Below are 10,703 nucleotides of genomic sequence, written 5' to 3' on the forward strand. Positions count from 1 at the left end.
TTCGCCGGCAGTGCCATGGGTCGTACCTGCGTGGGTGTCGGCGTGGGGTGTCGGCCAGCACAGTTTTATACCCGCAAACGACGCGAGGAGCGTGAGGAATGCGTGTGAGCAAACCTTCAAGCTCCGCAGCGCGATGGCTCGCCCTTTGTGGGGACTCACAGTCTGGCGTGGTATAGCGGGGTGGCAGTGTGTAGCTGGGACGGCTGTGAGCGCATTGTGTGGACACTAGGTTGAGCAGGGGAGAAGCAACTTAGTAAGTGCGGCCAGCAAAGCGTCGAGCCCAGCAGCTGATGTCCTTCTCGGATTCCGTTTAGGCCTTGGCTTTGCCTTTGCGCCTTTGCCTAGACCTCAGCTTGGCTATCGTCGGCTTTGGCCTCAAGGGCTCGGGCGGTGCACTTTAGTGCCCGTTTTTCTGTCTTGCTTGCTTTCAAGGGTTTTTGCATAGCCCGTCACAGCCGTCACAGCCGTTACTCATAGCCAAAACACGCAAAAAAGGCAACAACCCAATGTAAGGGTCTTGCCGAGGACTATGGCTGTCGCCCCCTTTGTGGGGCGAGCCAACGGGAGCCAACTTCCAGCCAGCCAGCAACTCGTCGGTACAGTAACTCCGGCGTTCGACCGGCCGCGCACTCCTGCCCTGCCGTTGCACATTGTATGCCATCTGTTAGGTTCTGGGAATCAGCTGCACCCTGCGGGACTTTACCAACCTGCCTTACTACTGTCCCATCGCACACCCGCAAACGACGCGTGAGGCATCGGTTCACGGATTGTCCCCTATAAGACACAACTAGATAATTAGGTTGAGCCCCCCGCTGCTCCTTAGGAAGTCTGGAGGCGTGAGGGCCATTGCGGGACCCAACAACAATGCAACGCAACGTGACCCCGGAAAACTGACTTCCAACTGACTGAGGCCAGGTCCATCATCCATCGTCCATTGTCCTAGACACGGCGGTTTTCACCGCCTTCTTACGGCAGCCAGCTCACCTCCGCAGGCCCCTCGTCCCCGTACTCCGACTCCCGCTGCAGCTCGGCGACCTTCTCCTTCAGCATGCAGACCTCCTCCGCGTGCACCCGGTTTAGCTCACCCGCCTCAGCTCCCGGGCCTCCTGCTCCCGGGCCTCCTGCTGCTGCCGCTGCTGCTGGGGCTGCTGCTGCCGGCCGTTGCCGGTGCCGTTGCCACGGTTGGCAGCGGACGGTCTCGAGGGAGAGCCCGGCCGCTGGGGCCCGCGAAGGCGCCGCTTGCGGTCTGCTGCGACCGCGCGCGTGCCCACTTCCCACGTCCCCGCCGCGGGCCCGGCCGCCTGTCTGGAGGCTGCGACAGCTGATGCCAGCGCCGAGGGCGTGCGGCGTGCGGCCACAGCTTCCCGCCCGCCCTGCTCATCGGACAGGCGAATAGTGGCCTGGGCAGCTGCCGTAGCGGCAGCTGTTGAGGCATCGCGAGGTGGTGAGGAGGGCGAGCGGTGCCTCCGGCTGCGGGAAGCGGAGGAGGAGGAGCGAGAGAAGGTGCCGGGCTCCGGCGCGGCATGGGTGCACACGTGCGGGCGCGAGCGAGCTGCTGTGGTCAGGCCACGATTGTGCCGAAGGGCTGGAAACCGTTTGCCATTGCGGCCACGATTTGTGGGCCCGCAACAGTCGATTACACAAACAATGGATGCCGAAGCGCAGTTTGGAGCGGAAGCGGGCCTCGTGTAAGCGGGCGGGACCGAGCGTTGTGCTGCAATGTGCCCGGCCGAGGGCGCCGCGAGGCTGGCGCCCGCCGCCGATTGGGTTGATGAAGCTATGACAGACTTCATCGATCAGACAGTGGTGCATCCATTCGTGCCTCCGACGAGATTTGCTGCTTTCAAGAGGCCATATCTGGGCACAGAGAAGTACGGGGACGAGGGGCCTGCGGAGGTGAGCTGGCTGCCGTAAGAAGGCGGTGAAAACCGCCGTGTCTAGGACAATGGACGATGGATGATGGACCTGGCCTCAGTCAGTTCGATTGGCGCGGTGGCGTGATTGGATGGCGTTGGCATGCACGCCCCAATATGTACCGGCAAGCGGGCTTGCAGCCACGATGGCAGCGCACATGCAGCGCTGCCGCCATGTCCTAGACATCCTGGCACACCGCCGGAGGCGTACAAGCCATCGCGCCGCCTCGTGTCGACCAGAGATATTGTCCGCCACCAGCAGCTTGTCCGATCCATGCCAAGCTGCGGCGTCGCATTCCTTTATGTTGCCACGGTTCACTCTGGCCTCCCGAAACTGCAACAGCGTCGCCCACGGCGCTCGCGTGCACGCTCCACCTCCAGCGATTCTTGGCCAACGAGGTCTATGCAAGCTCGGATGCCTTCCTCAAACCGTGAGGGATGGGCAACTTCACTTCAGTCACGGACCCTAGTTTAGCCAGGTCAGCTGGGCTAGCCAGCACGCAGTCTCGGATCACGGCGAGGCGGCAAGGTAGCTAAGAACAGGATGGCAAGCTCGCCCAGGCGTAGCCGCGCCTGACGCCCTCTCTGCACGATTCCACGCTGTCACCCCATGGTCGTCCCCAGGGCAAGGCGGGATCGGGGCCCGACACTGTTCCTTCGATATTCTGCAATAGGCGCCGGCGTATCCTAGCTGCACCCAAGCAAACGTGTCAAACGTGATGGCAAGCTTTACCCTCGAGTCAGACAAGTGCTCCCCGGTCATGGGAAAAGGGGCTGAGCCCCTCCACAGTCTGATGCCGAACAACCTCATCGCCCGGACATAGCCGGGGTCGGTTTCCACAGGCACATAGCCAGACCAGGTGCCTAGCAATCGCAATGCCACAGCAGAGCCAACTGCAGCCAGACGCAGCACATTTGTCAACAGCCGCACTACTTGTCATGCAGCTACGCATGCCCTGCCAGCCGCCGTGGTAGGGATGGGGGAAACAAACGTGCCAAAACGTGTCAGAAAATGCATCGGCAGCCCACCATCGACCCTGCCCGGTCTCACCTATGTCCCCGCGGCAGCCTCGGCAAGGCGAGACTTGGCCGGGTGGCCGAGGCGCGGGCGAGAGCGCGCGAGGGCGGTCATACAATTCTGTCTGTGTAGACGTATTAGTGGTGTCTGTTGAGTTGCACGGTGTCAAAATCTAAGTAGTCAAATTCAGTAGTTGGATAATCACTCTGCTGAAGGCCGTATGGAATCGGGCGGCAATCGGGCTCCATGCAAGCCGGTACGACCGGCATGAAGGGTCAAGCAGGCGCAAGTTTTGCAAGCCAAACAGTCAGAGTCAGGTTCAGAGTCAGGTTCAGAGTCAGGTTCAGAGTCAGGTTCAGAGTCCGGTTCAGAGTCAGGTTCAGAGTCAGGTTCGAATTTGGCCGTCTCACAGGTCCCGTGGGCATGTCTCCATCACCTGCCCCCTACCGGACTCGTACGGTTTCTTCTTGCTGTACAGTTGTACATAGCCAAGCGCAGCCCAAGCCCTGGCTGTCCCAAGCCCGAGTTACAACCCCCGGCCTGCCGGTACCGCGTGCATGCATGGGCACGGGAGGCCGGTCCTGCATGCACGCACTGTATGTATGGGTGGCGAACGCCAGCAAGACCTACCAGTGGTAGGTGCTGGGGTCTGTGCTGCTCGCCTGCCTTAACCCCTTGCCCTTTCCAGCGGTCCGCCAGTTCTGTGGTGTAAGAGGTGTCCACACCGTATGGGGGTGCGCAGGCGTCCCAGCCCTAGGATCCAGGAAACAACCCAAAGCGGAGCGTACGTGCGAAGGTGCCCCTGCAGTCGATTGGACTGTCTCATCTTTGCAGTTCTACGTCCTAATGCCCGTGCTGGTGGGTGCAAGCCGCCATGGGCACTCGGTTGCGGCCAGCTGCGGGCGGCCGTGGTACGGCCTATGCTGCAGTGGCTATCCCCATTGCCGGCCGAAAGTGGCATAGCCCCTGGCAGCAGTGGTCGGGTTACCTGGTGCCGCGCGGCTTGCTGGGGCTTCACTCTCGGGCTCTTGGCCAATTTGTGTTGCATGGAGCTACAGACACCGCAACCTTTCCGTCTTCTTCACTCCCCCTCGGACCGAACTGGGTCCAGTAGCAAACCGACAACTTACAGCCAACTGACTTCCTACCTTCCGCCAAGCTGCTTTACTCCTTCAACGCTTATGGCTCCACCCCTTGAAGTAGCAGGGGTGGCAGAGGCCCTTAACATACTTGCGCCAGTTCCGGATGCCGCAGTGCTGGCATTCGCCGTTGGGCCCACGCTGCTTCAGCCCTTTCACAACGAGAGCGCGGTTGGCCGCTTTCAGCCCACGCCTTTGGCTGGTCCCATCACCTGCTCCGGCTCGAGCGGAGCCCTCGGGCCCCCCCTCGTCCAGGCGCCGCGCCCCACCCGCACGGAGCGACCACCATCCAGCAACCGGACCGCCTTCGCCCTATGTGTTTGTGCCACTGCCCGCCGCGCCCTAATGGTTGCAGCACCCATGCAGTGCCGCCATGCGGCGAACACCACTGACAATCAGCCACATGAAACGGGCTAAGGCAGGGTAGTCTGATGCAGGTTGGGGTAGTATGGACTTAGGCAGGGTACGGTAGTACCGGTATGGACTGAGGCATGGGCTGCGTACCGAGATACCGGTATTGCTAGGTTGCGTGGGGTAACCCTGTGGCCTGCTCGGGTTTGCGCACTGTTTTTGGCAGCCGACCGAAGACGCGTGGCGATCCGGGCTTGGCTTGCCGCGTCGTCTGCTTGCTGGATGCTTGGCGCGGGCGCTCGTGTACATACGCCGGTTTAGATGCGCGTATGCTGGGCGCGCGATCACTTCAGTCGCTGTGCCGTATCGTCCCCAAGGTGCCGAGGTAAGGGGGGCTCTTCGCCCGTCCTGTCCTTCTATAAGCTGCTAGAACAGCTACCTCGACGACCGCGCGACGGCTCATGCCGTCGTTAGCATCGATATGTCCACATACCGCATCGATACCCAGCCCAACTTACAGTGCAAAACACGTGTCATCCCGCGCTCGTGTCCATCGGAAGGCCTGCTCAACAGCGCAGCAGGGACGTCAGGGGGCACAGTGGCATGTACGTGTGGGGGGCGTCGCGCGACACGAACCCGCGCCCTAACCTTACTGCGCATGGCTTTTTGATTCAACATATGCTCCTGGCTCACCCTGATCCCGCTTGAAAGCGTGTCCGCAGCGAGTGCACCGGGTAAACGTCGTATCTTTGAGCTAGGCCTGCTGGGCCCGCTAGAGCGAGTTCCCGGTGTAATTAGTGCTTCTGCCGCTGTCATGCTTGACTGCATCCGCTTATCTTAAAGCACTGGAGCAACCGACCTCTGAACGTTGTTCAGAGAGACAAATGCATCCGCAAAATATACTCTGGTACAGTAAACCGCTCAAATTATTGATAACTGTAATGCCAAGACTGAATCCTGGCTTCATTGGCCAGAGGTCTCTGGATCTCAAAGCTGTCGCCCGTGTGCCCGTGTCATGTGTGTGCTATGCTGGCTTGGCGGCTGGCGGCGCAGCGGCTGGTAACATGGCAGCTCACGGCGTGGCGGCGACCAGTGTGGCAGCTGCCGGCGGCATGGCTGCCGGCGGCGCGGCGGCTGGTGTCGCGGTGGCTGGCGGCGGCCCCGGCGCCAGCCACTCTGGTGGGGGCATCTTGGCGGCCGGTGGTGCGGTGCCTTCTCGGGCGGGCGCGGTTTGGGCAGCTGCCGGTGTTGTGGTCACTGGTGGCGTGACGGCCGGCGGCTCCGCCGCGGGTGCTGGCGGTGTCGTAGCCGCGCCTGCCCCGCCCAACACAGTTGCTATGGCGCATGGCTTGCGCGTAGTCTCGCACTCGCGCACGCTGGGTGTGGTCTTCTACGACCTCCCACTTGGCACGGCTGCAGCCCAGGGGGCTCCTTCCCTCTCCCCTGCCATTGGCACCCTGGGGACGCTCTGCGGCCTCCCCCTAACTGCCTTTGGCCGTGGCTTCTGTGCCTCCTCCTACGCCGTCAGCCGTGTGCTCTACCATATGGAGTTTGCGGGTCTGCCGCCGCAGACGGTTTTGGCAGACTTCCTCAAAACGCTTGTGCGGTTTGTGGACCGCCGCATCATCGTTGCCACGCCGCAAGGTGCTGGCCGGGCCCGACTTCCCGGCCTCCCCTCCGACTGCGTCGCCCTGCCGCCACGCGATGGCGGCTTTGGACTGCTGCCGGTGGTGGAACACGTGCGCGCCCGACACGCTGTGTTGGCTGTGCGCTGGCTGCAGCACATGCACGGCTCTGCGGCTGGCACCTACGTACCGCCGTGGACAGCCGCCGCCACCGCCCTGGTGCAGCAGCTACACACGGCCGCCCACCCCCTCTGCGTCCTGACGATGCAGCGGGCGGCCGGCGGTGTCGGACCCGCTGCCGATGGCTGTGCAATCTTCGGCCAGCCGGTGGCGGCAACCTGCCCGGCCCTCGTGCGCCTCCTGGGTGCCCTCAGCTACCTGCCTCCGGTCACAATCCTACGCCCGGCTGTGCTGGTGCCAGGGCCCTGGTGCTTTGCACTTCCGCTCTGGGGCAATCCAGTCTTGCCGTGTGCGGCGGGGCTTCAGGCGGGTGGCTTGGAACGTGACTTCCCAGCTCTCATGGCGCTGCCGGGTCTGCTCACGCTCGGCACGGCAGTGCGGTGCTGGGAGGCGCTGGCCGCGGTGCGCCAGCTGGTGGCTTCCAAGCCGGCTGGTGCGCTCGGGCCGCGCCTCGCACGTCGCTGCACTATACAGTACAAGCGGTCCGTCCTGCGCCCCATCCTGCGCATTACGGATATGGCGTGCGTGCCGCCGGAGCTGCAGTCCGGCCCGGATGCTGCTGCCCAATTCTCCGCGCTGCTGGCCCGTGTACCGGCGGCGTGGAGGGTGGCGGCGTCGGCCACACTGCATGCGCCTGGCGGCGCGGCCTCCGCGCCTCCTGCCCCCCAGGTATGGCTGCTGCTTGCGCAGAGCCTGGGGTGGCGGCATGGCGCGGCTATCGTGCCCTTGCTGACCCTTACGGTGAAGCAGCAGGCAAACCAGCTTCAACTTGCGCCTGCGTACGACGCGCTCCGCGTGCGTCACTTGGCCTTCATCCAAGAGGCCTACAGCGGCGCCGCGCCGCCAGCGGAAGCGATTCATGCGCTGCGGGCGGCCCTGGCGCGGCTGTGGGCTTTGGTGTGGGAGCCGCGACACAAGGAACCGCTCTGGCGTCTGGCAGTCAATGGGTTCACGGGCTTTGGGATGCTTGCGGCGTGGGCCGCAGATGGACGCGTGGAGAAATGCCCGTGTGGGACTCAGATAACTGCTGGGGCTAGGGTTCATCACTTCTGGGACTGTGTGGTGGCGGAGGCTCTGCGTGATGTGATGCGGGAGCATGCGAATGTGGACATCACACGGAACCAGTTGTGGTCAGTACAGGCGCCACCAGGGCTATCGCAGGCGGTGTGGGACATCGTGTGCCTCGCTGCTGTGGCGGCCCTGGAATACGGCCGACAGCGCCTTTACGCTTGCCGTGATGCTGCAGACCGGACTGCGGAGGTTGCTGTTGTGCGGATCGGTGTGGAGGTGATTGCGGACTTCTGGTCACGGCTAGCTGCGTTTGTGAGTCTGCGTCGGCCTCCGCGCCGCTGGGACCTTGTCCCGAACCAGCACCCATTCCTAGCGTCAGATGATGTTGGAGGGGTTATCTTGGTAGGGCCAACAGCGGACTCGCCACCGGCCTCACCCTAGCTTGTCAGCTTAGGGACTCGCAAGAGGTAATCTTATGACGCCGACCCACGGCTTAGGTGAGCAGCGCTAGCGTTTGCGGTGAGCCGGGCCTGGGGTTCCTCCCCTCTCCGGAGGCGAGGAGCATGGGGGTCATTCGGGGATCTCTCCTCGGGTGAGCGTGCGTGTCTCGTACGTTTTTGGGGCCCTGGCTAGTCCACGGCTGTCGTCCCACATGTAACCTCTATCAGCTATGCGCAACGAGATCAGCCAGCTCCCAAGCCTGATTTGCCCCCCCCCTGCACCCCTGGCCCTATGCGAGCCCCTGCCCCGCCCCGCGCGAAGGCATCCCCGCCTCAGGGCCTTAGGGCCCGCTGCTTATGGACTGCGGTCCGGAGCAGGGGAGGGTTGGAAAACCCGGCCAATCTGAGGAGAGGGTCAGTCGCCAATCTGCCGTGTTTCCGCCATCTAAACTAGTGCAAGCGCCTCTGCTTCACCAACCTGAGCTGGCCGACTGGGTTATCGCTTTGCCTCTTTGGTCGGAGCCCCCACCCCCCCCCCGCCGTGCCCCCCGCACGCCTTCCATCATGCGCCAACTATCCAGTTTGCTGAGCGGGGTGCTCCCGCAATCCAGGATGTCCAACTCGGCAACCCAGCAATCCGGCACGGGGGGGCCAACTCAGCCATTGACTCAGCCCCAACTCAGCCACCGACTCAGCCCACAACCTAAAACCTGCCCCTGAAACCTGACCCTGAGACCTGACCCTGAAACCTGACCCTGGACCAAACCGGGGTGAGACGCGCGCTAACATGCTGTTCCGGTTTTAGTGATGGTTGTTGCTGATAGTTGCTGCTGATTCCGCTGGCATTCTCACCCGTCACGCCCCCCGCCCCGAAAGAGGCACAAGACACAGGGCACAGAATTGCTCTCTCAATCGGGCTTACAAGGACGGCAGGGAGCACCACCAGTGCTGCTGCTCCTGCGGCCAGCTGCCAGCTGGCTAGGTCGCCGCTCCACCCGCCGCTCCGCCCGGCGCCTGCGAAATGGGATGTGAAACGCGCATACCGTACACGTGGCGGCATCAGCTGTCGGACTGCAGTGGTCACAGGCGCCTACATGCAAGGTTGAGCGTGCAAAGCCTATTGCCCGGTCCCCTGCAACCCACCAACGCAAACCACACACACCTTCGCGCCGGGGCCGTCCGCGCCGTCCGCGCCCTTTGCTGCCGCCAGCTCGGCTGCCTTCTGGGCCGCCTTCGCCCGGCACTGCCACCGCCGCTACCACTCGGCCGCCTTGCACTTTTTTGCATGTGCCGCCCCACTGCCGCCGCAATTAACCCCTGCTTGGTCCTGACTGCCGCCGCTGACGCCGCCGCCTCCTCCACCGGGCCGCTGGGCCCCCACCGGAAGCGCTTCTCCGCCTCCGCGTCACCCCGACGACAGCCGCCGCCCCGCAGCGTGCGGGGGCCGGGTCCCAGCGGCCCAGACTTGCCCTGCTCCTTATGGATCGTGCGCGCGCCCTCGCGCCCAGCCTCCTTGGGGTCGGTGCCGCCGGGCTGCCCAGGGCTGCCCGAACCGCGTGTTAACGGGGAGGGGGGCGCTTCGGCAATCTTAAGTTGCCAATTCGGCGATCTTATGTGCCGTTGTGGGGAGGGGGCACGGCATACTGGGGGGCACGGCTGACTTGGCAATCTGGGATGCCGAAGCCCCCCCCCCCTTCGAGTGACCAGAGGTTCCGACAATTTAGGTGATTCCACACCCTCCTGCCTGGCGGTGGTGGCGATGGGCCTAGTGGTGGCGCGCCCCCGGCTGAGCTGGCCCCAATAGTGCCCCCGTGCCACGCCTACATCGCCGGACGTCCGGAGGGCAGGGGCAGCGCATCGTGGGGGTGGGTCTGGTCGGACGTCTTGCTGCAGGGGCATCTCTGTTGGCCCGCCCGCTAATCATGGTTATGCTGGTGAGTTTACTACAGCTGTGGGTCTATCTCTGGTGACCTGGCTGTGCAAACTGGAGTGGCCGGCCGCCGGCGCGCCAGCGTCAGTTGAGGGTTTGCGCCCAGGGGCACCCATGCTTGCGGCCCCGCCCCCATCTGCGGCGCCCCCAACCTTCGATACCCGCCGCACCCATTTCGGGTCCCGGCGCCGTCAAGCAATGCAACTCACATTCCAGGAGCCGACGCAGGCCGTCCAGCACCTCTGCACGACCGGCGGCTACCGGCATAAGATTTCCCACCAGGGGTGGTTCACCCGTGTGGTTCACCCCTGCCCCTGGTCCTGCCTGGCGCAAACCGCGAATGCCGCACATTACTATGAAGATTGCAAATAGGTGGCGGGTCAAATCCAGCCGGAGCGAGAAACGATTTCACGAGTCCATGCACGTTTGACTGTCGCGAGGTCGCTGGCAATGCGACTGAGGTTTAACGTTGTGGACTACATGAGGCAACTATGTCATGGCAAACAATCCGGGATAAGAAAGCTGGCAATTTTGCATGTCGACGCGCCTGATTGCCGCGGCGGGCCCGGTCGCCCCCGTTCCGTAGGGGTGTCAGGCATGGGGACGTGTTGGCTGTTCTAGAGGTTAAGGGGTGGCTTTGGGAATGCATGGCAAAGGAAGATACGCATGGAAGGCGTGTGGAATGTGCGGAATGTGCACACCGTGGCCATACCTGGACTACCTAGCACCCCACCAGCCCCAAGGTCCATTCCTCGCTCCAGTTGGATGTTTGAGCTAATCGCTTGCCATCATAACCCCACTTGGTTAGTCAGTCAACTGAGCTGAAGGGCGGGTGCCGCGGTCGCCGCGCGCCCGCCGTCTGACCTCGCCTTCCGGCAGACTATGTCAGCCCGTTTGCGCGGTTGCAGGCGTGTTGATCTCAGCCTGTCATATCGTGCAACAATGTCACAGAATTGCTCTGGTGCAAGAGTTTCGGCAATCGAAGAAGCGGAGAATCAATTAGTCCTTCGCCAATTCGTTGAGTCCGACGTCCCGGTAATTTAACAGGGTAATCACATGTTAAAATCACTCCTTCTGCGTACTAGATTCCTTGCAT

The 10,703-nt window shown here is 63.1% G+C and overlaps 2 protein-coding genes across 3 annotated transcripts; both read right to left on the reverse strand.

Moving 5' to 3' along the window:
* Positions 1-555: 555 nt before the first annotated feature.
* CHLRE_02g144605v5 (uncharacterized protein) lies at positions 556-1,851 on the reverse strand. The gene has a single exon (XM_043060284.1). The coding sequence runs from the start codon at positions 1,791-1,793 to the stop codon at positions 1,077-1,079; it is 717 nt and encodes a 238-aa protein (XP_042927746.1). The 5' UTR covers positions 1,794-1,851; the 3' UTR covers positions 556-1,076.
* Positions 1,852-8,075: 6,224 nt separating this feature from the next.
* CHLRE_02g144606v5 (uncharacterized protein) lies at positions 8,076-10,641 on the reverse strand. 2 transcript variants are annotated; one of them, XM_043060285.1, is made up of 3 exons: positions 9,817-10,641; positions 9,174-9,220; positions 8,076-8,691 (listed from the first exon to the last, which is right to left on the reverse strand). In XM_043060285.1, exons 1-3 carry the CDS (start codon positions 9,956-9,958, stop codon positions 8,656-8,658), a joined length of 225 nt encoding a protein of 74 aa, XP_042927748.1. In that variant the 5' UTR covers positions 9,959-10,641; the 3' UTR covers positions 8,076-8,655. The 2 variants fall into 2 exon arrangements, with proteins under 2 accessions (XP_042927748.1, XP_042927747.1); XM_043060286.1 differs by having other exon boundaries at positions 9,817-10,081.
* Between the last annotated feature and the right edge of the window lie 62 nt (positions 10,642-10,703).

The sequence above is a fragment of the Chlamydomonas reinhardtii genome, chromosome 2 (genome assembly GCF_000002595.2).
Source record: "Chlamydomonas reinhardtii strain CC-503 cw92 mt+ chromosome 2, whole genome shotgun sequence".
In the NCBI taxonomy this organism is placed as follows: Eukaryota; Viridiplantae; Chlorophyta; class Chlorophyceae; order Chlamydomonadales; family Chlamydomonadaceae; genus Chlamydomonas; species Chlamydomonas reinhardtii.